This window comes from Poromitra crassiceps (assembly GCF_964638095.1).
Source record: "Poromitra crassiceps genome assembly, chromosome: 27".
NCBI classification, from domain to species: Eukaryota; Metazoa; Chordata; class Actinopteri; order Beryciformes; family Melamphaidae; genus Poromitra; species Poromitra crassiceps.
The window spans coordinates 15,166,956-15,189,443 of NC_139650.1; the positions used below are offsets into that span (position 1 = coordinate 15,166,956).

The following is a 22,488-nucleotide window of genomic DNA, read 5'->3' on the forward strand; positions in this document are numbered from 1 at the left end:
CACCTGACTGCTCTGTGTGCACACCTGACTGCTCTGTGTGCACTCCTGACTGCTCTGTGTGCACACCTGACTGCTGTGTGTGCACTCCTGACTGCTCTGTGTGTGCACCTGACTGCTCTGTGTGCACACCTGACTGCTCTGTGTGTGCACACCTGACTGCTCTGTGTGCACTCCTGACTGCTCTGTGTGCACACCTGACTGCTCTGTGTGCACACCTGACTGCTCTGTGTGCACTCCTGACTGCTCTGTGTGCACACCTGACTGCTCTGTGTGCACACCTGACTGCTCTGTGTGCACACCTGACTGCTCTGTGTGCACACCTGACTGCTCTGTGTGCACACCTGACTGCGTGTACGGATGTTTGTCTGTGAAAAAAAGACGGCATGTGTGTGTGTGTCTGTGTGGGGATAACAACTGGGTTATTTGCCCTCTGGCTCCCAGATCAATGTTCCTATAACAACGCCCGTGCACTTTTCTGACCTAGACTTTTGTACTCCTCAAGGTGTCTAATACATTTTTGTTGTTGTTACCCCATTGAAATAGTGTCCCATGGGTCTGTTTGGCGGCCATCTTTGCGGGCATATTGCAATGTCTGACGAAAATGGATAAGCGTCATAACTTTTGAACTAGACATCATACAGAGACAAATGACACCACTTTTCTGTAAGATTTTGGCATGAAAAATTGATTGAGGGGGTTGTTTTCACAATTTTAACAGGTTTTGTATAGTAAAACTCGAAAAGAAATCTACATATTAGTCTAGCCAGCCAGCGGTGGGAATAATGGTCATATAGATTTTTGGCAAGGTACATCTCTAGAGTTAGAAAATATGTGATAGCATTGCACCAATGGTTGCTAAATGTGTGTTATCACTCGATTTATAACACCATGCAAAAAAACACTTTTCAAAGCTATTAGTCGAGGTACTTAGGGAGATTTGAGGCTAAGTTCATGCAAATCAAGTCTAAAAGCACCAGATTGTGCCCAGGGCGCTCTAACAATTTAACCAGAGCACCCGAGCTTGTGACCCCGTGGTCACCATGACACAATATGGCTATAACTTTTGAAAGAGATGAGCAGAAATACAGACTTGGTGTTTGTCTTGTGTTTTTTGAGAAAGGTGTTGGAATGCTTATCTTTAGATGTGTGTGGACCCATTATTTGCATGATGGCGGCTACCTGAATATGAGTTTTACCATAATTGTTGATGCTTTTAGCAAACTAGGTGTCTATTTCATGGTTTTTTAGTTTTAGAAACACTACCACAGAAGCCGTTTTGACCATTTTGCCGTTTGTCTGTCTCACTGACTTGACTAACTGAATAACTGGCAGCTGGCTGACCGAAGTACTGACTGGTTGACTGCCTGCCCCTGCAGTAAGGTCCATGGTGGTAGTCTATATAACAGTGTGGCTCAACAGCTCCCTCTAGTGGAATTTACAGATTAACAGACAACAAGCTGCACTGACAGAGAGGCAGTTCCTTTAATCCCCTTATTTTCCTCATACTGTATATTGGTATTAAATACCAGCTGTGTGTGTGTGTGTGTGTGTGTGTGTGTGTGTGTGTGTGTGTGTGTGTGTGTGTGTGTGTGTGTGTGTGTGTGTGTGTGTGTGTGTGTGTGTCATCACCACAGAAGCTGTTTTGAGCATTTTGCCGTCTGACTGACTTGTTGACTGAATAACTGAATAACTGGCCGCTGACTGACTGACTGGTTGACTGCCTGCTAGGGCTGCACGATTAATCGAAATAAAATTGCGATCTGGATTCATACATACTGCCGATCTCATTTCTAAACTAGAAAAGTGCACTCGGTGGAGTGCAGATCTCCGCCAGGACCGCGTTTTCCCCCAAGCTGACCCATAGACCATGTGTGTGACGAGACATCGTCTGAATGCAATGTGTTAGTGAGTGTTGTCACACTGAGGTCCTATTGTAAATCATATTGTTATCGTCTGCTTTTATTTTTATTGTATGTGTTGTAACCCACGTATTTATGTGTTTATGTCAAGTTTTTTATTGTGCGTAAATAGTAAATTTCACTTTTTACGTGTAGGGGGGGCACTTCAATTCTGGGTCACCCAGGGGCATCACACTGTGTTCATCCGGGCCTGGTTCAATGTCCTGTTTAAATGACTGACTGACTGTTTAAATGATATAGAAAATGAGTTTCATTTGGTTTTTCATTGTCCTTTTTACAGTGAACTGTGCAATGCTTTATTTAGCAAGATAAAAACATTGATTTTCTAAATATGGAGGATGCACATAGTCTGAGTTGATTGTTCACCTATGAAACATTTTGGACTGGCTAGTTACCTGGATAAAGCTTGGGACATAAGGGAAAAAAGCTCTTTATCAGGAGTAACTAAGTTTGTAAGAAAAAGGAAAAAAGTTTATGTACAGGATGTATGTACTGTGTGTGTGTATATATATATATATATATATATATATATATATATATATATATATACATACATACTAGGCATCTCGCATGCATGCACACTCGATTCCTAGGCTCGCCCACCCTGCAGCTCGCTGAGCTGGCCCTGTAGCTTGCATACACAGCTCGGCCGCTGCATGTTTATGACATCAGTGATTTATGACTTCACTGACGACATCAGTGGGCCAAAAATTGACATCACTATTGACATCATCAGTGATGTCACTTATGACATCATCAGTGATTTATGACATCACTGATGACATCATCAGTGGGACAAAAATTTAAACAGAGAGAACAGAGAAACATTGCCCACATGCTCCCTTTTATAATGGGATATAGCCATGTGTGTCTTGAAATGGGCCAGAAATGGCATGTCAAAGAAATAAAGACAAACTAACTTACTAACTGTAGCCAATGCATTTACCAAGTATGCCAAACTGAATGCTTGTTTTGGCCTGCTGCCAACATTGACACATGTGAAAACAGTTTTAGATCATTAGCTCACTCATAAACCATGAGCTTGAGAACTATAAATAGGCCACAGGTGAACATTTGTTTTGGACAAGAATGGACGCCAATATTCACTCCTCAATTACCCCATACTCTCCATTCTTGAATCCTATTGAAGTATTCTTCTCTGCATGGTGTTGGAAGGTCTATGATCTTCTCTGCATGGTGTTGGAAGGTTTATGATCTTCTCTGCATGGTGTTGGAAGGTCTATGATCTTCTCTGCATGGTTTTGGAAGGTCTATGATCTTCTCTGCATGGTGTTGGAAGGTCTATGATCTTCTCTGCATGGTGTTGGAAGGTCTATGATCTTCTCTGCATGGTTTTGGAAGGTCTATGATCTTCTCTGCATGGTGTTGGAAGGTCTATGATCGGCAGCCCCACCAACATATTGCCCTTCTACAGGTGATGGATGAGGCTTGTGACATCGAATAGGGCTAATGGGTACTTATGCTGCCTAGCTCAAGGCAAGGTGCCCATTGTTCCAATAGCCCACCATTCCCAAACCCCAACAGTCTGAAAAGTCCATGTCCTTCTCCATCCACAACCAGCTTCTGACCCTAAACCAACCACCTCCGGCATAAGGGGAGTGGCTTTAGGTGCAATATGTTGGACACTTTTCGGACTATCGGGGTCTCGGAAGAACGGGCCTTCAGAACAACAGGCAATCTCCCAAGAGGGGGGTTGGGCTTGGAGGATTACACCGGAAGAAGCACCCATATTTCACATAAAGCATCATGGCAGCTAGGAATAAGGTGGATAGTTTCAAAAATAGTGCCTAAGCAATCAGAGTGGCAAACAACTGTAATTTAAGAGCTTCAAAGAATGTTAAAGAACATGAGAAGTCAAAGTGTGCTCTTCTCTCCTCTCAGATATCAACATGGCAGGAGAGCCAAGGCCGAGCAGACCCAAAGTCCTGAAGCGATCAGCAGCTTCCCTCTACAGGTACACACTGACTCACTGACTGACTGGCTGACTGACTGACTCACTCACTCACTGACTGACTGACTGACTGACTGACTGACTCACTCACTCACTGACTGTCTGACTGACTCACTGACTGACTGGCTGACTGACTGACTCACTCACTGACTGTCTGACTCACTCACTCACTCACTCACTGACTGACTGACTGACTGACTGACTGACTGACTCACTCACTCACTGACTGTCTGACTGACTGACTGACTCACTCACTCACTCACTCACTGACTGTCTGACTGACTCACTCACTCACTGACTGGCTGACTGACTGACTGACTGACTGACTCACTCACTCACTCACTGACTGTCTGTCTGACTGACTCACTGACTCACTCACTGACTGTCTGACTGACTGACTCACTCGCTGGCTGACTCACTCACTCACTGACTGTCTCACTCACTCACTGACCGACTGACTAAATTAAAAGAATGCAACATGTTTATGTTTAAGAAGGTGTTAAAAAATCGTACAATTGAAAGATAGCAAAGCTGTGACCAACACTGACAAAGGAATAACTATTATGAACTGTCTTTGCTTTGTCTAACTTTCTCTGTTTTGTTTTGTTAGCTGTTGTTTTCTATGATGAGCTGTTTCTTGATGAATTTGCCATTTATTCACTCTGATGCTGCACAACTTGAACAAAGCAAATGAAATGATTTGATAAGTGCTAAGGGTAGGCACAGCCTACACCTTTTTTCTTTGTTTTTTTAATAATGACCTAGGATTATCTAGACCACCTGCAAAACTGTAACTGTACAGTATGCAGTTGACCACTGTATTACTGTAATAACTAAACTGATCCATCAGTTAATCATTCAAAAATGCGTAGTCCTTCTCTGTCTTTATTGTACACATTTCATCCACAGATAAACTAAATGGAAAGTTTGGGAAACCCCAAAAGTATTATCATGTGTTGTTTTAAGCATGGGGCATGCGGCCGTGTGTAGAAAGTTAACAGCATTTCCTCACTTTCTTTCTACAGTGACTGTTAGCCTACTGTTTTGTTTGTTTTTTTGCCAGTGGCTACGAGCTTGACTACGACTACTACAGAGAAGACTTCTATGACAGGTAAGAGGGTGGAGCTTAACTATGACTACTACAGAGAAGACTTCTATGACAGGTAAGAGGGTGGAGCTTGACTATGACTACTACAGAGAAGACTTCTATGACAGGTAAGAGGGTGGAGCTTGACTACGACTACTACAGAGAAGACTTCTATGACAGGTAAGAGGGTGGAGCTTAACTATGACTACTACAGAGAAGACTTCTATGACAGGTAAGAGGGTGGAGCTTGACTACGACTACTACAGAGAAGACTTCTATGACAGGTAAGAGGGTGGAGCTTAACTATGACTACTACAGAGAAGAATTCTATGACCGGTAAGAGGGTGGAGCTTAACTATGACTACTACAGAGAAGACTTCTATGACCGGTAAGAGGGTGGTGCTTGACTACGACTACTACAGAGAAGACTTCTATGACAGGTAAGAGGGTGGAGCTTGACTATGACTACTACAGAGAAGACTTCTATGACAGGTAAGAGGGTGGAGCTTAACTATGACTACTACAGAGAAGACTTATATGACAGGTAAGAGGGTGGAGCTTAAGACTTCTATGACCGGTAAGAGGGTGGAGCTTGACTATGACTACTACAGAGAAGACTTCTATGACAGGTAAGAGGGTGGAGCTTGACTATGACTACTACAGAGAAGACTTCTATGACAGGTAAGAGGGTGGAGCTTGACTATGACTACTACAGAGAAGACTTCTATGACAGGTAAGAGGGTGGAGCTTGACTATGACTACTACAGAGAAGACTTCTATGACAGGTAAGAGGGTGGAGCTTGACTATGACTACTACAGAGAAGACTTCTATGACAGGTAAGAGGGTGGAGCTTAACTATGACTACTACAGAGAAGACTTCTATGGCAGGTAAGAGGGTGGAGCTTGACTATGACTACTACAGAGAAGACTTCTATGACAGGTAAGAGGGTGGAGCTTGATTATGACTACTACAGAGAAGACTTCTAAGACAGGTAAGAGGGTGGAGCTTGACTATGACTACTACAGAGAAGACTTCTATGACAGGTAAGAGGGTGGAGCTTGATTATGACTACTACAGAGAAGACTTCTATGACAGGTGAGAGGGTGGAGCTTGACTATGACTACTACAGAGAAGACTTCTATGACAGGTAAGAGGGTGGAGCTTGACTATGACTACTACAGAGAAGACTTCTATGACAGGTAAGAGGGTGGAGCTTGACTATGACTACTACAGAGAATACTTCTATGACAGGTAAGAGGGTGGAGCTTGACTACGACTACTACAGAGAAGACTTCTATGACAGGTAAGAGGGTGGAGGGATGGTCTAGCCTGCTAAAACCATCCTGATCACATGAACTCACTTTCTGTTTTGTTGTGCGGATCAGTCTGGCCTCCAGCCCGCCTTGACAGACGACTCCTTCAGCCAATCAGCGTCGGTCAATCCAATCCAAATCCCAAAAATTCCCCCAGCATGACGTGTTCAAGAGCATGATGCAGGTTAGACACCACTTTGCATTCATATGTGGGACTTTTATGTAGCAATTAGGATTCTCTTTTGTTTTTTGTTTTTTGTTTTTCTCCACACATACTGTACATGTAGCTGCTTCTAGACTGGTTTTTGTGAAGCATCTGCCATGCGCACATAAAACCCCTCAAATCTAGCAATAACACCTGTGATGATTTTAAAGCAGCTACGAGCAACTTTTTCGATTGTTATTAAACAGTATAAATTTAATATCAATACATCACATCTTACCTCTAATAGTAGACGAGACCAACGCAGAGTAGTCTCGCTTGAAGCCCGAGTGAATCGGCCAGTGTTAGTCTGTCTGTGGCCAGGGAAGATCAGGAAGTGAAATGAAACGGTTTGCAGCAGCCACTTCGGCCATAACCACAAAATAACTTCTAAAAACCTGTTAGAATATAACGAGAGATGTTCGCGAGAGTATGCGTGGCGTTCACATTGTTTATGCTATGTTGCTAGGCAGCGCGAACAGGTGAAGGCAGGCAGCTGCGTTTCACTTCCGGGTTTCACTTCCGCGTTTATCCGGTCCGGCGGTAAGGAGAGAGAGAGAGAGAGCCCCCTGTTGACGCGAGTTTAGACAGACACAGACTTAATAATCATCTAAGGGAGCAATCTCCGATTCACACGGCTTTGGTCTCAGCTACTATTATAGGTAAGATGTGATGCATCGATATTGTAATTATACTGTTTAATAACAATCGAAAAAGTTGCTCGTAACTGCTTGAATACACAATAATCAATCGCATCATTACCTCCATCACCTCCATTACCTCCTCCTGAGCTCCAGTGAGTGCCACTTGCATTAATCTCCGACGATAAAGTTATCCACCTGAGCCCATTCTGCAGCCGGGTTACACGAGCTGAGATGGTCGGTCCACTGTGCGCTCTCATCACTCTGCAAAATGATATTTACACATATAAAAACTGATTGCATATTGGGGGTCAACTATACTTAGTTACGTTTGACTACTGAAACTATTAAAACTGACTAAAGTGCCATATTAACCATAGATAGAGCCCAAACAGAAACTAAATAGTTGCCTTTCGGAGAAAACATGGCTGCACGGAATTTTCTCTGCATGCTCCTTCAGTGCCGAAATGCATTTTGGGCAGTGTTGAATTATCGTACCAGAGGGCCAAAAAGATCATTGTTGGGAGGTAAATTATCATACAAATACGATAATTATCATACATCTGGTGTTTTGGAAAGTTTTCTGCTGTACACATTGACTGTATTAGTATTATCATTACAGTAAGTATAGTGGCCTGAGTGTCATCACAGGTGTTATCTGCACAGATGGATTTTTTTATTAACATGTGCATTATAATGGCACCTTTTTCTCCATATTTCTGCCCTGGGGGCATGTTTTAATTTAGTTTTTGTTTTTTTGGGGTATTTTCATAAGACTCTTGAGTCCTAACTGTAAATTCATTTTTTTTTAACCTGCACCACGCTCTCTAAGAACACTGTGTCAGAGAGAAAGCCCACTGAGTTCTCCCAGCATGACGTGTTAAGAACAGATGTTGAAACATGCTGACCAGCTGGGCACCAGCCCTCAGCCCTCAGCCCTGATTTACACCACCGGTCAGACCACCTGCCCCCCCACCACGGTGGACAGCGGCTCAGAGCCAGTCTTTTTGCCCAAAATATGCATAAAATGCACGAGTAATTCAGCAATACAGACAATACAGGCATTCAGCTCATCTGCTGTGCTGCTGTTGCTTAGAAAGCCACACGAGTGCTCACCTTTCTTTCTTTCTTTCTTTCTTTCTTTCTTTCTTCATGTCTTCCTTCCTTTTCTCTGCCCCTTCATTGTCTCTGTCTCTCCCTGCCTGGCAGGTGGTTACAGTTGTGTGTTGATATTTCAGGGGGAGAAGTATTATCTTTAATATCGTCTCTTCATTCTTTTCTTCTGGACATCAAAAGCAGCAGGGCTGACATCATCTGGGCAGGAAAAAAACAATCGTGTAAATGTGGAGATTATAGACCACATTGAATTATTACTTTAAATCGCTTTAAATCTCTAAGCCGTTATTCTTTTGCAGATAAGACTCAACATAAGAACCTTTTTATTACAAAAGGATTTAAAATGGCTGCAGGGAAAAATGAGGAGAATCTACATCTGCACGGGCAACACTGCTCCTCCACATGTGGCTCGCCATCCGCTTCGCCGTAAAAGTAAAGCAGGTGTAACCAATACATTAATGATGGTTCCATTCCATTTCAGTTTTCCAATGCCATTCATGTTATTGGTTACGCATGCTTTACTTCCTGCTTTACCACCTCAAAATGGTTGCTGTGAAAAGGGCCTATTGAGACTTCACCCTCTTGAGTGATGCTATCTATACCAGTCAAACAACATGGTCCGATACAGCCATGTGGTGTAAAGAAGTGAACAGCCTGGGATGTCTTTTTGTCATTGTTTTGAATGAGAGTGAAGCGTTTTGCTCTGTTTTGAATGAGAGTGAAGCGTTTTGCTCTGTTTTGAATGAGAATGAAGCGTTTTGCTCTGTTTTGAATGAGAATGAAGCGTTTTGTTCTGTTTTGAATGAGAATGAAGCGTTTTGTTCTGTTTTGAATGAGAATGAAGCGTTTTGTTCTGTTTTGAATGAGAGTGAAGCGTTTTGCTCTGTTTTGAATGAGAATGAAGCGTTTTGCTCTGTTTTGAATGAGAATGAAGCGTTTTGCTCTGTTTTGAATGAGAATGAAGCGTTTTGCTCTGTTTTGAATGAGAGTGAAGCGTTTTGCTCGCTCTGTTTGCGTTGCTGAGTGGCTCACGTGTTTCCTCTCTATGCGCACTGAGGGTGGAGTAGCAACCAGGATAAATAAAAGTAAATTAGCACTAAGGGGGATAAAAATGGGATAAAAAAAATCAGGATTTTTTTTTTTTTTAAACAAAAATGATTTACCGGAAGACCCCAACGATTCAGGAAAGATGTTCAGTTTTGTTCGGCCTCGTTCCGTTTTGTTCTGCCTTCTGTTTTTGTTTGCAGATTATCAAAGAAACATCAAATTGACATTTTTGAATGGAGCCTGGCGTCAGCAAGTGCCCTCCGCCAGTCCATGTTTTATACAAATATTTAGATAAAAGATAAATGTTTAGATAAATGTTTGCAGTCTCTTTTGGGGCATCTGGGTAGTGTAGCGGTAGATTCCCTGCCTACCAACACCAGGGTCGCAAGTTCGCGTCCCCGAACTTGTCAGGCGTCCATAGATGCACAATTGACCTATCGCTAAGCCCCACACCCCGTGCTCACTCGGACAAACACAAGGCATCCTAACTAGAATAAATGGCAGCCGTCACTGTCAAAGTTATATCCCAAGACGCTCTTCACAACTTTCTGAGGCCTGATATCATCTAGAAGCCATCATAAAGTACTTCACTATGCCAGGGAGGGCAATGTACAACATTTAAAGCTATCGATAAAAAGAAATGCGTGGAAACGGCTTAGCAAATCTTTAACCAAACATGCACTTTTAACGAAGGAAGACAGAAGATAACCAGTGGGGATAACAGGCGACTGACATCCAGAATTGACATTTTATTCACTTGAGTAAGCTCATATGCCAAATTGAAGAGTTGATGCCTGGCAATCTATTTAATGTAGGCCTACCTCTGTATAATCAAGAAATGTTAAATTAATAGTGTTGATGTTTTTCATAGCGAGACAACAGCACACACACACATGGGTGTAGCAGATCAGGAGAGGCAGCATACAGCAGACCACTTTTTCCATCATGTTTTCTCTTTAGACTACCTCACATTTATTTGGGGAACGAGACTAATTCCCTCGTTTTAGGGTTTGACTGGTGTCTGGCGATGTTTGAATCACATCAATCAATGCACCTCTTCAACCAACGCGCATAACGTAATGGCTGGAAACTCGCATAATTCAGCATTTTAGTTTGCCGACTTTCTGAATACCATGATTATTTCATGATACCTTTGGATCACGGAAGGCAAATGAGGGAGAAGACTAATCTCGCTGTCACCACGATTGCAGATTTGACATCCAAACAGGAGCATCATTGTGGATGTGAGTGGATCTACGTTTACCTAGTTTAATATTATCAATTGCCTGGCCTCCCAGGATACCTCGTAATGTTGCATTTACCCCCATGCACATCGTTTGACCATTTTTTTCTACTTATAAATGTATAAAACCAGAGGAAACTTGCGTTTTCTAGTGCTTATCTATGGAACTCTAAGCTGAGAATGTCCGAGTGTATTGTAGAGCTGCATGCGCTGTGATTGGCTCGTCTGCGTCGTCTGCTTAGCGATAGGTCAATTGGCTGTGTCTGGATGGGAAGCCGGATTGAGGGTATGTGTCCTGGTCGCTGCACTAGCGCCTCCTCTGGTCAGTCGGGGCGCCTGTTCGGGACAGAAGGGAACTGGTGGGAATAGTGTGATCCTCCCATGTGCTACGTCCTGCCAGTGAAGCGCCCTGCTGTCCGGTGAAAAGAAGCGGCTGGCAACTGCGCATGTCTTGGAGGAAGCATGGTGCTAGTCTACGGCTCTCCCCATATTGACAGAGCAGCGACCAAATGTTTTATGGTCACTCAGGATTCTCTGGAAGACTGGTTGGCTTGGTTCAAGCCTTAAAATTCGTTATAGGATGTTTCGAAATGTCTATGGAGAAAATGAACGGGGAACTCACTTCTGGGGCAAGAAACGTCACATGACTGTTGAGCTCTATACTTTGTGCAAATGAGGTCCATGCCCTGCGCCTCCCCAACTCCTATCTGATCTTTGTAAACCCAAAACAAAGACACAGGGAGACACAGCCTGGCCTATTGTAGGCATCAAATGTGACCAGAAACACAATTCTCCCAGTGGTTTTCATGTAGGAAGAGAACGTTAAGAGTTGGCCGCCGTGTTTCTTCTCCGCTCCAAACCGTGGAGGACAGCCCCCAGGCGTGAAAACACACACTTGTGTGGACATGTACCGTAAGCTCCTCCAACTTCTCCCACGCTCCAGGCCGTAGGCATGGGGTCTTTCCTATACCTCAGTTGCGCGTGATTTCTAACCCCACATAGGATAAGCAATAACCACGCCCTGTGGCGCTGGGATTGGCCAGGAGCAACACTGGAGGGCACGCAGCCCAGCGATTTCATGAACCAACTGAATAGCTCTTGAGAACGGACAGCGATTTCGAGAGTGGACATTGAGAGCGGACATTGAAATTAATTATGGTCACCTACCTTCCTTAGCATAGTAATAATAATAAGCATAATAATTGTAATCTACACAATGTACACAATCTACAAAAACATGCAATAATATAAACGGTGTTGTGTTCACGTTCATAGCTCATATAATATAATGTATCATAATCGTTAATTTCAAGCTCAATTCTTACCCAGAGAAAAGGTACAGCACTGAAAATGTAACAAGCAATCGTTTTTTAAACATCTTTATTTTAAAAGATGAAAAACCCCAGGTGCTTTAGTCCCAAGCTTCAATGCTCCTGGCCAATCCCGGCGCCACAGGGCGTGGTTATTGCTTATCCTATGTGGGGTTAGAAATCACGCCTCAGTTGCAGGCATGGTCGTATCCAGGATTTGAGAAATACTGAGGTCATTTTAGCATGGCATGGAAAATTGTGTCCATTTTAAAGTGAAATGCTTCAATCTGGTGCACTTTGAGAGCAAAATTAAGAGGCTAGATCTATAAAGAACTACAGACATCATGTTAGATTAATATCCTCTTTACTGTGCTGTTGCTTTACAATGATACAAAAAATAAATGTCTCCCCACATAATATATATTCTGCATACAGGTCACATGGTAGAATACTGCTGGATTAAATACAATGGCCCATCTACACAAACATCACTTACAAGGGAGTTCCTTACCCATTCACTTCAATAGAACTGTCCCCAAAGTCTAGCCCCAATCTAGCCTCAATGCAAAATGTGAACGTTGTGGTGAGTTGTCTCTCTTCCTTCTATATAGCACACAGAGAGGAAGCAAATTGTTGCATTTCTGATCAACTATGTCATATATCATGTTATTTGAAGGCTTTAAAACATGAATAACAGTTGAATAGATCTGGGGGCCAGGGCTATTTTTCTATAAAAAAATAACAAGGTCATGACCTTTGTGTTCTCAATGGTAGTTACGGCCATGGCTGCAGGTTTGTTCTCTCGTGTTGCGTGTGTGTGTGTGTTGTGTGGCGTCTCGCTCTGCCCGCTCCCTGCACACCTGCTCCGCATCTCCTAATCAGCTGTGAGGAGCAAGGAAGAAAACACAGACAGAGCCCCATGCGCCACTGACCCCAGGTCAGATCTTAAACTCCCGTGAAACCCAGAAGATTCCCACTGAAGACAGCCACCACCAAGATTAGCCATCACACATATTTCCTCCACACACACACACACACTAAGGTGACCAGACGCTCCAAACTTAGGCAAAATTTTGGATTGTCTCGTTTTTGTATTTCATAGATTATAACATTGGATATTTTAATGATATTGAGTGCCGAACTGGAAATGTCCCTGATTTTCATTTCAGAAATCTGGTCACCTTAACACACACACACACACACACCCTGCCAAATTTCTGCCTCCTATGGGTGAAAACTGTGCCCGCTAAAGGGTGGTGAACTTTTTACCGACCGACTGACCAACAGAGTGACTTATACAGCTGCTCGCCATGCTGGCCACCACAGCTACAAATCTTTCATAGGCCCCTAACCCTAACCCTTACACACTGTGTAATCATGAGAGAATTCACTCTTATGTCCCTTTGCACATTTTAGACACATTTTATTTTATTTTATGGTATCATCCTGGACTTGTATGTATTTACTTTTTTAATTGCTCACATGCATCTGTCCAAACTGAAATCACATTGTCAAGCCTCTTCACACATGTGATGTTGATTGGTTCATGTGTTACATGTTTACTGTGAAGCTACGCCACCTTGTGGGAGTTACAGGATATAATCAGGGGCACCATTGTTGTCTGTTTTTCTAAAATGTTGGCCGTTTGAAGCCAGATTATCTCATTTTAAATTCACATTAGGATTCGACTGTTGTGATGTCATTATTCTGTTTTAACTATCAATATTTGCTCCTTTTCTCATTAGGGTAAATACTGTATATTTATTTAGAGATTTTTGTCAATTATTTGTGCTGTTATGGTATGTTATGGTTAGCTTAGTCACTCACTTCTACACTATAGCTTCTACACTGCTGCCACTTTTCTTGAAATATAGCTAAATCTTGCTTCACCGAAAATGTTATTCCACACTTCTACACTGTCCTGTGTGAATAGGACTGTAGTCACATGTAGACACATTTAACGTCTTTGTTATTTAACATTAACCCAAATCATAACCCTAACCTTAACCAAGTTGTTTTAGTTTGTTTAACCAAAATCCAACGTGTTTGCAAAGTGTGGAAATGTACAAAATAAAGACCTGTATATTGTATGATCTCTTTATCTATTGCACTAAAAAGATTCCTCCTGATTCCTCTCCTCTTCTCTCTCCTCCTCTCTCTCACTCCCCCTCTCCTCAGGTTGTTTGAGTATCGTGGCAGGGTGTCCCCGGTCCCTCGGGTGCTGGCCGTCAAGCGCCCCCGGGTGGCCGTGCCTCTGCTGCGCCGGGTCAAATCGCTGCCGGTCAAGCTGCTGGCGCGCAACGCCTCCGTCCTCCCCACCAGCAACGGCGACAAACAAAGATGTAAGTTCCACCTACTCTATCTATCTATCTATCTATCTATCTATCTATCTATCTATCTATCTATCTATCTATCTATCTTGTTTTCTCTCTCTTTGTACCTTATCTCTGTGTCTCTGTAAGTTTAGTTTTAAATGTCATTTCAGCCCGGGTCTCATTCCCAACGCATCCTGTTTCTTTGCCATTTTTATTTTTATTTTTTATACATACACATGCATACAGTATACACTTACAACAGTTAAGAGCAAGGGGTACTAACAGCCATTTCACATTTAATGAAGCACTTTTATAATCCCCGTGCCCAGTGGAGCTGTCACTTTTTCCAAAAATAACGTTTGAACAAACTTTAATTGCCCCTCAATTTGTTCGAATATATACGAAGTTAATTGGTTAATTCAACCCCCCAGCAGCCCATATACTTTACGGAGATAGTCATCTTGTCATCTTTTCACTTTGATGTCGTAATGACCAGCTGTTGAGAGCTGATGAGTCGCATTGAGGCTAGTGTTGTGGTTGTCCGCACCTGGCTTTGTTGTTGTCGTCTGCATGAAGCTGGCCGCACTGAAATGAGAGGCACGGAATCCTGACAAGGTTTGTCTTGTGTCTCTCATCAAACAACTTGTGTCAAGACATGTCAGGTGGTCAGGATAGGTCAAACTGTTAGTCTAGGTGTTTGGTGTGCAAATTTAAAATAATAGCAGGAACGCCAAAAATTGCAATCAGGGGACACGGCTGCAGCTCGATTCCTAAGATGTAAGATAGGGTTTTAAAGAATATGTCCCAAAATGAATGTAAGCAGGGGCGTGGCTACATCTGTCACATGTGTTCTCTACATTGGGATAGATTTGTGACAGTCTGGCTTTAGAATAATGGAGCCTGTGCAGCATCTTGAATTGTATGAGACCCAGCCGAGCACATGATGTTGTAGAAGTAACCCTATCAACTGCTCCAGCCCAACAATCATCAGAGAACTCAGCATTTCCTTTTTCCTATATACTATTTCCTCCTCCCTCCCAGGCTGATTTAGCTTTCACAACATATGTATTATTAAAGACATAATGGAGGAGTAAATCTGAGATATAAGTGATCTCTGATCTACCTCCAGCTTTGATCTCTCTCCTTTTCAATGGTGACCTGTCTCTACCTCCAGCTTTTATCTCTCTGGTGACCTGTCTCTACCTTCAGCTTTGATCTCTCTCCTTTTCAATGGTGACCTGTCTCTACCTTCAGCTTTGATCTCTCTCCTTTTCAATGGTGACCTGTCTCTACCTTCAGCTTTGATCTCTCTCCTTTTCAATGGTGACCTGTCTCTACCTTCAGCTTTGATCTCTCTCCTTTTCAATGGTGACCTGTCTCTACCTTCAGCTTTGATCTCTCTCCTTTTCAATGGTGACCTGTCTCTACCTCCAGCTTTTATCTCTCTGGTGACCTGTCTCTACCTCCAGCTTTCATTTCTCTCCTTTTCAATCATGTCATCGTTTCTCTCTCCCCCCCCCCCCTCTCTCTCTACTTGCATTCTGACGCCAACCTCCCATCCATCCACCTCCATTTCTCTCTCCCACCTTTCTATCTCAATCATCCATTTATCTCCTTTTCAATCATCCCCCAGTGATTCCATGTTCTTCTGCTTCTGTCTCAATCCTATTTAGTGTTGACTTGCATTCTGACCCTACCCCCTCTCTGTTTCTTTCTCCCTGACCCCCTCTCTCTCCTTCTCTCTCCCCATCTCTCTCCCCATCTCTCTCCTTCTCGCTCCCCATCTCTCTCCTTCTCTCTCTCTCCCCCCCTCTCTCCCCATCTCTCTCCCCCTCTCTCTCCTTCTCTCCCCCCCCCTCTCTCTCCTTCTCTCTCCCCATCTCTCCCCTTCTCTCTCTCTCCTTCTCTCCCCCCTTCTCTCTCCTCTCTCTCCCCCTCTCTCTCCTTCTCTATCTCCCTGTCTCTCCCCCTCTCTCCTTCTCTCTCCCCATCTGTCTCTCTCTCTCCCTCTTCCAGCAGTGAAAGGTACAGAGCTCCAGGCGATCAAGTCGGAGTTGACTCAGATTAAAGCCAACATCGAGGCCTTACTGGGAAGATTGGAGCAGATCACAGAAGACACACACATCACCGCCACAGGTGACACAAACACACACACACACATGCAGCAGATTCCTCACATTTTCAATTTAGTAAAAGAAAAAAGTTGCACTAACAAAAGAAAATATGATTGTAACAACAGTCTAATTTAAAAAAATAACCAATAACAAATAAGTGGGCGGGGGCGAATGCTTAAAGACGAGCTGAACCCAAGTGGCGCGAGGGTCAGAGACGTATCGGACTGAAAACAAATCTTGCCTGAGATGACAGAGGGTTGAGAGGCGGGCCATAGCATGTCGATGATTTGATTTGACAATTCTGGGGACTGGATTTGGCGTTGGCCAATCCTGGCGTGTTCTGCCCACAAATTGAGTGGGATTCAGCATGTTGTGGTGCTACGCGAGTGGGATCCGCAGATAACCGAGGAACTGGTTGGCGCTGCGTGTTTTGCTGTTTGAAAGCCGAGGCAAATGTGCCGCCTGCCGGTCTGGAATCTCCGTGGGGCCGTGGGTAAGACCCGCAGACATTAAAGTCCCTGGAAACCAAAATCCACAAAAACGTTCTAACTATGTTATTTAGGGTCTTATGTGAGTAATTGTCTGCCTCCGAAATTATTATACATTACTTTCAACCCAAAGCCTTAAAATCGCCACTTTTCTACAAGGTCTGGATATCTACTTCCTCATTGAAGACAGCAGCGCGTGAGGTGCTCAAATGCAAAATCTTATGACGTCATAAGCTCTATATAACCTTTGTACACGCGCGCAACCCGCCCTTTTCCTTTTGTCCGTTCTGTACCTTCTTGCCCCCACAGCGCTCGCTCAGTGTCTGTCTGTCCCCCTCCCACCCTGTGTGCTCTCCGAGCAACGAGCGAACACGCACACACACACTCCATCTCTCTTTCCTTCTCTCTCTCTCGCTCTCTCTCTCGGAGACCTGCAGTCTTGCACGCACACACACACACGGGACACGCCCACACAGTCCGCGGGAGAAAATACACTCTAAAATCTAATTGATTCTCATGACTTTTGTCATGACTGTCAAACCTAAATTTATATACTTTGCGACGTTCATCATCGTTCAAATTTGGCTGGTGGCTTATTAACATTCCTTGTTCCTGTGATGTGATGAACTCAAAATGCTAAATAATAAAAAAATATTTCTGGTTTCCAGGGACTTTAACGTTATTCCTGGAATGCGAGTTTAACGAGCCAGTTAACATGTCTTTGCATTCTTTTTTTTCTTAAAGGAACACTCCGCCCATTTTCAACCAGCTTTGTATCATTAGAACATCAGTAGTATATCAGAAAACTGTAAAGGGTTTTGAAGTCTGTCATTTAATTTGACAGTTATTGAGTGTTAAAGTGTGGACCAGTGACATCACTGGTCCACACTAACTCAAATTAATAACTCATTAACTCAAATCAACTCTCAATAACTGTCAAACTATTCATCATTCATCTAGTTTGACAGTTATTGAGAGTTGATTTGAGTTAATGAGTTATTAATTTGAGTTAGTGTGGACCAGTGATGTCACTGGTCCACACTTTAACACTCAATAACTGTCAAATTAAATGACAGACTTAAAAAACCTTTACAGTTTTCTGATATACTACTGATGTTCTAATGATACAAAGCTGGTTGAAAATGGGCGGAGTGTTCCTTTAAGAATATTTTTTATTGCAAATCAGGGTACATTGGTAAACAGTAAAGCAATCATATTTTCATTTTTCCACAAGAACTACAACGATAACATGCAATTTGGAATGTACAGCTCTCCTTTCTCCCTTCCTTAAAGGATCATTTTGTTTTTTTTCACCCTGTATGTGTCTAAGGGACTCATCCTGACATATTTTTTCAAATTGGTTGAGTACTCATCGAGATAGCCTTGTTTACAGCTCGTCAAACAACTACCAGTGTAACCCAGTCGGGCAATTGCGCACCGTCATTCCACGTTCGCTAAAACTGCTTGTTTTGTGGCTGGGAGACTCAAACTGTCATTATAGTGTCTGGCAACATGGAAACGACTCTACACATGAATATTATTCTCGGACAGAGAAAATGTGCGTGAACAGGCGAGGAGAGAGAGAGAGAGAGAGAGAGAGGAGCAGAATTGTCTCCAGCACAGAGCTGTTGATGAGAGAGAGAAAATCCTCCATGTTGACACAGCGCAAGCTTCCGTGTATTGCTGGTTGCCCCTCTGCCTCGCCTGTTCATACGCCAATTTTCTTTGTCCTGGGTGAATACTCAATTCTGATTGTTGATCTGGGGACAATAATATGGCTGGATAGCTAGCTGGTCTTGTTATTAAACATACTGATAAATTATATTCACTGTTTATCAACTGTACACAATGTTATTGATTTTGAAACTTGCTAGCATAACATTAGCTTCCTGGCTCTGAGCCAAAGGTTTCAAGATTATATGAGCTGAGCGGAATAGATTGTCTCCGGTTGTCAAGTCGTATCCTAAGTTTGTCCTACTCACTGGAGCAGCTAACAACGTTTCCATTTCATGAGATACTGATGAGAATGTAATGATGCTTATTAAGCATTAAGTAACCCTATCATTAAAAGCGTTGACCGTAAGCTTGCTCTCAGTGACTTCATGCCTCGACCCAACCACAATACCTTAGGTAACATGAACACCATCATGACATGATTACTAGCCTCATTAGTTAACAGTTAATTAAGGGTTTAGTTAACTAAGCCTGTGTGTGTGTGTGTGTGTGTGTGTGTGTGTGTGTGTGTGTGTGTGTGTGTGTGTGTGTGTGTGTGTGTGTGTGCACGTGCGTGGGTGTGCATGCATGTGTCCGTGCATGTATGTGTGTGTGTACGTGCGCATGTTTGTGTGTGTGTGAGCAGAGCAGAGGAAGGCAGAGTGTCAGAGCGAGGAGGCATGGCAGGACGAGGAGTCGAGCTCAGAGCTGGAGGAAGAGCAGAGACACCACAGTGAGGAAGAGGGGGAGGAGGAAGAACACACTCAGGACGACAGCCCTGCCCACATGGTGAGTGTGACAGAGTGTGTGGTCCATAGACCGTCTAAAACAGGGATGGGCAACTTTGATGATAGAGAGGGCCACAAAAAAATGTCCTCGCTATCAGAGGGCCAGATTTTGCTGAGGGCTGGGGGCCGAACGGGGGCATTTGAAGCCAGCTTTAGAGGAATAACTCATTTTAAATGAACAGTTGTGACAGTGGTGTAGTGGTCCCTGGAGAAGTGGGTAGAGTGTAATTTACGCCCCCCCCCCCCCCAGGCTGCTTTTCTATATAACTATACTTACTAGTATAGTTATTACTAGTACTAGCAAACTACTTTTGCTGGGCAGTCATTATTGGTGTCTACAAAAACAACAACATTTTGATTGAATTATAGGCTACAATGTAACAATGAGAACGATTAGGCGACCATAACTTGAACATTACTGAATTTGATACACACATTTCAAACCAACTCACTAAGTTAATTTGAACCCAATTAGCTGCCAAAAATAATGAAAGCATTCAAGTAATTGAGGGATGCATTATTATAGAAAGCAGGCTAAATTGCCCCCCCCCCCCCCCAATGTGTGACTGTTTCTCTCTTGACATACAGTAACAGGTTTTATTTTGAAAATCGAGAGGATGTTTTATTTTATTATTCTCGTGAATACCTGCCCAGCTCGATCTGCTCTGTGCTGCTTGACGAGATAAGTGAAAATACAGAGGCCGATTTGTTTAGTGGAGCAGAGCAGAGAGCCGCTTCGGGGACGTGTCTGGTGGACACAGGTGTTCACTAGACAGGCTGTGACCAGCTCCGGTGTCTGCCTCGAGGTCCTAATGCAGCGTTTCCTGGTGGAATCTCAATCTGCCGGTAGAAGTGGGTTAATCTCTCGAGGCAGACTTTTTTTTAACGGATGGGTTCCCAGATTGGAAGGGGGTAGACTCAAAACCATCTGAAAAATAAGTGGGTAGACTCCATCTACCTGCGTCTACCCTCCACTACACCACTGAGTTGTGATGTCATTATTCAGTCTTAACCACCAATATTTGATCCTTTTCTCATTCACTCCTATGTCACCACCTGCTCTCCCTGCAAGGCTTGAAATTAACTTTTTTGACCACCTGCCAATATGGCTGCTAGATTTTAAAGTTACCGGCCAATTAGAATTTCCACTAGCCAAAATGTTTTTCTTTAAATAAACCAGAATATGAGTGGGTTAATTTAAGCATAATCAGTAAGTGGCCCGGGATTCTCAAAGCCTGTGTTGAGGGTCACACGAACAAAAATGCACTCTTGAAGCTAAATAAATCCAAAACCAATGAGTTAATTATTTAAATTTTTACTTGTTTACTACTTGTTTACTACTTGTTTTTACTTTTTGCTACAATGTAGAACATTCATTTCTTACACATGAGATTACTTTTAGCCTTTTACAGTAGTCATAAAGACTATGTAAGGGATAATGTATACTGAGCCGGTGATTACTGTGGAAATAATGACCGACAGGTGAATGATTTAGCCCGACGCGCAGCGGAGGGCTTAATATTCACCTGAAGGTCATTATTTCCAGTAATCACCGGCTCAGTATACATTATCCCACTTAGAACACGGCCTACAACTAAATCATTCAATAATCTGACAAAAATAATTATTCAAATAGACTTTTTAATAGCGTTTTCAACACAAAGCGGTTTCATTCGTAATTGGCACACAAGACACCACAGCTGCAACTGGTTGGCCTAATTAGTAGCGTCTGCGGACAAAATGCTCTTACCAACTGATTAATCCAGGTGTGGCAGAGCAGCGGTCGGTTGTCGAGAAATAATGACCGGTGAATATTGTTGATTGACCAATCAGAATCGAGTATTCGAGAGAGCCGTGTTCTAATGAAAGATATTCCATATTCCAGACTGAAATGTTATAACAGAAGTGGAGTACTGGCCAGAATTACATGAACATTTGGACACTTATTCAGCGGGTATCTTGCATGTTGCATTCAGGTGCACTGTAAAAAAAAGAAAGAAAATAATTTGTCGCAATTCCAGCGCGGGCCACTAGTTGCCCACCCCTGCTAAAATATATGGACAGAGTGAGTCACTGTGATGTCACCCATTTGTTCTAAAGATACTCGAGAATCGATTAATGGCCAGAAATCGCTCCAAAATACCAAATTAAGACACCATAGACACCATTTGTATCAAAAACGTTTGACATTTGGAGATTGCATTTATTTGTATTTTTTGTTCCGGAAATGGATCAGAAACCCCCTTATAGTCAAAACCACATCTGCTGAATGTCCTAGTTTGTGGTTGTAAAGCTTCATGAGACTGTGATTATCCTAGAGCAGTGATTCCCAAAGTGTGGGCTGCGGCCTCACTGGTGGTCCGTGGAGGTACTGCCGGTGGTTCGCAAGTGGTCTGCACTCCATAAAATCTATTTCGTAAGTAAAAGTGCAACACAGAACTTTTCTGGAAGCGCACACAACAGAGCAGAAGTAACAGAGCAGAATACCAGTTAGCAGGCTATCTAGGCTGAAAGAAGCGCAGTGATTAAATTAACGATTAAATGGGTCAGCTATCGAGCACAAACCATGGACACTTTTCAGCACACAGCCATGTCAGCTGTTAATGAGCTGTTAAATCAGGATCCGATTCACAAGATTCATTTATTTTTATTTTTCTATCTTTACAACCACAATCACCATGTTGTAGCATTGGAGTGTGTGTGTACGCGCGTGTTTTTGTTGTCTGTTTTTTTTTGTTTTGTTTCTGTCGGAGTTTGTTTGTTCTGGTATAAAGGACCAGAAGGGGGAAAAAAATTTAAGAGAAGAGAAATTTGCACCAAACAATCATGTAGTGCATCATGTCTCTGGAGATTGACCTTATTTTTCTTCTCACTTATTTTTTTGGTTTATTCTTTCACCTTCTGTCACTGTCCAGACCAATGTTGTGTCTGAGCTGTCATGCTCTTGTTTTTGTTTGTTATAATCAGAAAAACCAAATAAAAATATTATTAAAAAAAAAAAGAGCTGTTAATGAGCTGTTAATGAGCGGCTAACGTTACATTACGTACCTTATGAGAATTACAAGCTAGTGAGTGATAATGGCGTCATATGCGGTCAATGCTCCAAATAGCTAAATGTTACTGGAATAAATCTGCGCTAGCTTGAGAAAGTATTTACTGTCTCGCTCTCCTCCTTTCTAACTACTGATTAACGTTAGCCACGCCACAGTGCTACATAA

General features: G+C 42.9%; 1 protein-coding gene across 1 annotated transcript in view; it reads left to right on the top strand.

Moving 5' to 3' along the window:
- Positions 1-22,488, top strand: part of LOC310799061 (RNA-binding Raly-like protein) — a gene marked incomplete at both ends in the record, with an annotated part of 52,573 nt that overhangs the window by 15,882 nt on the left and 14,203 nt on the right. Inside the window, 5 exons of the mRNA XM_083661626.1 lie at positions 3,822-3,894; positions 5,010-5,054; positions 14,031-14,194; positions 16,184-16,303; positions 19,129-19,271. Of these exons, the coding sequence (XP_083517752.1) occupies positions 3,822-3,894; positions 5,010-5,054; positions 14,031-14,194; positions 16,184-16,303; positions 19,129-19,271 (545 nt within the window). The remainder of the gene's footprint in view (positions 1-3,821; positions 3,895-5,009; positions 5,055-14,030; positions 14,195-16,183; positions 16,304-19,128; positions 19,272-22,488) is intronic.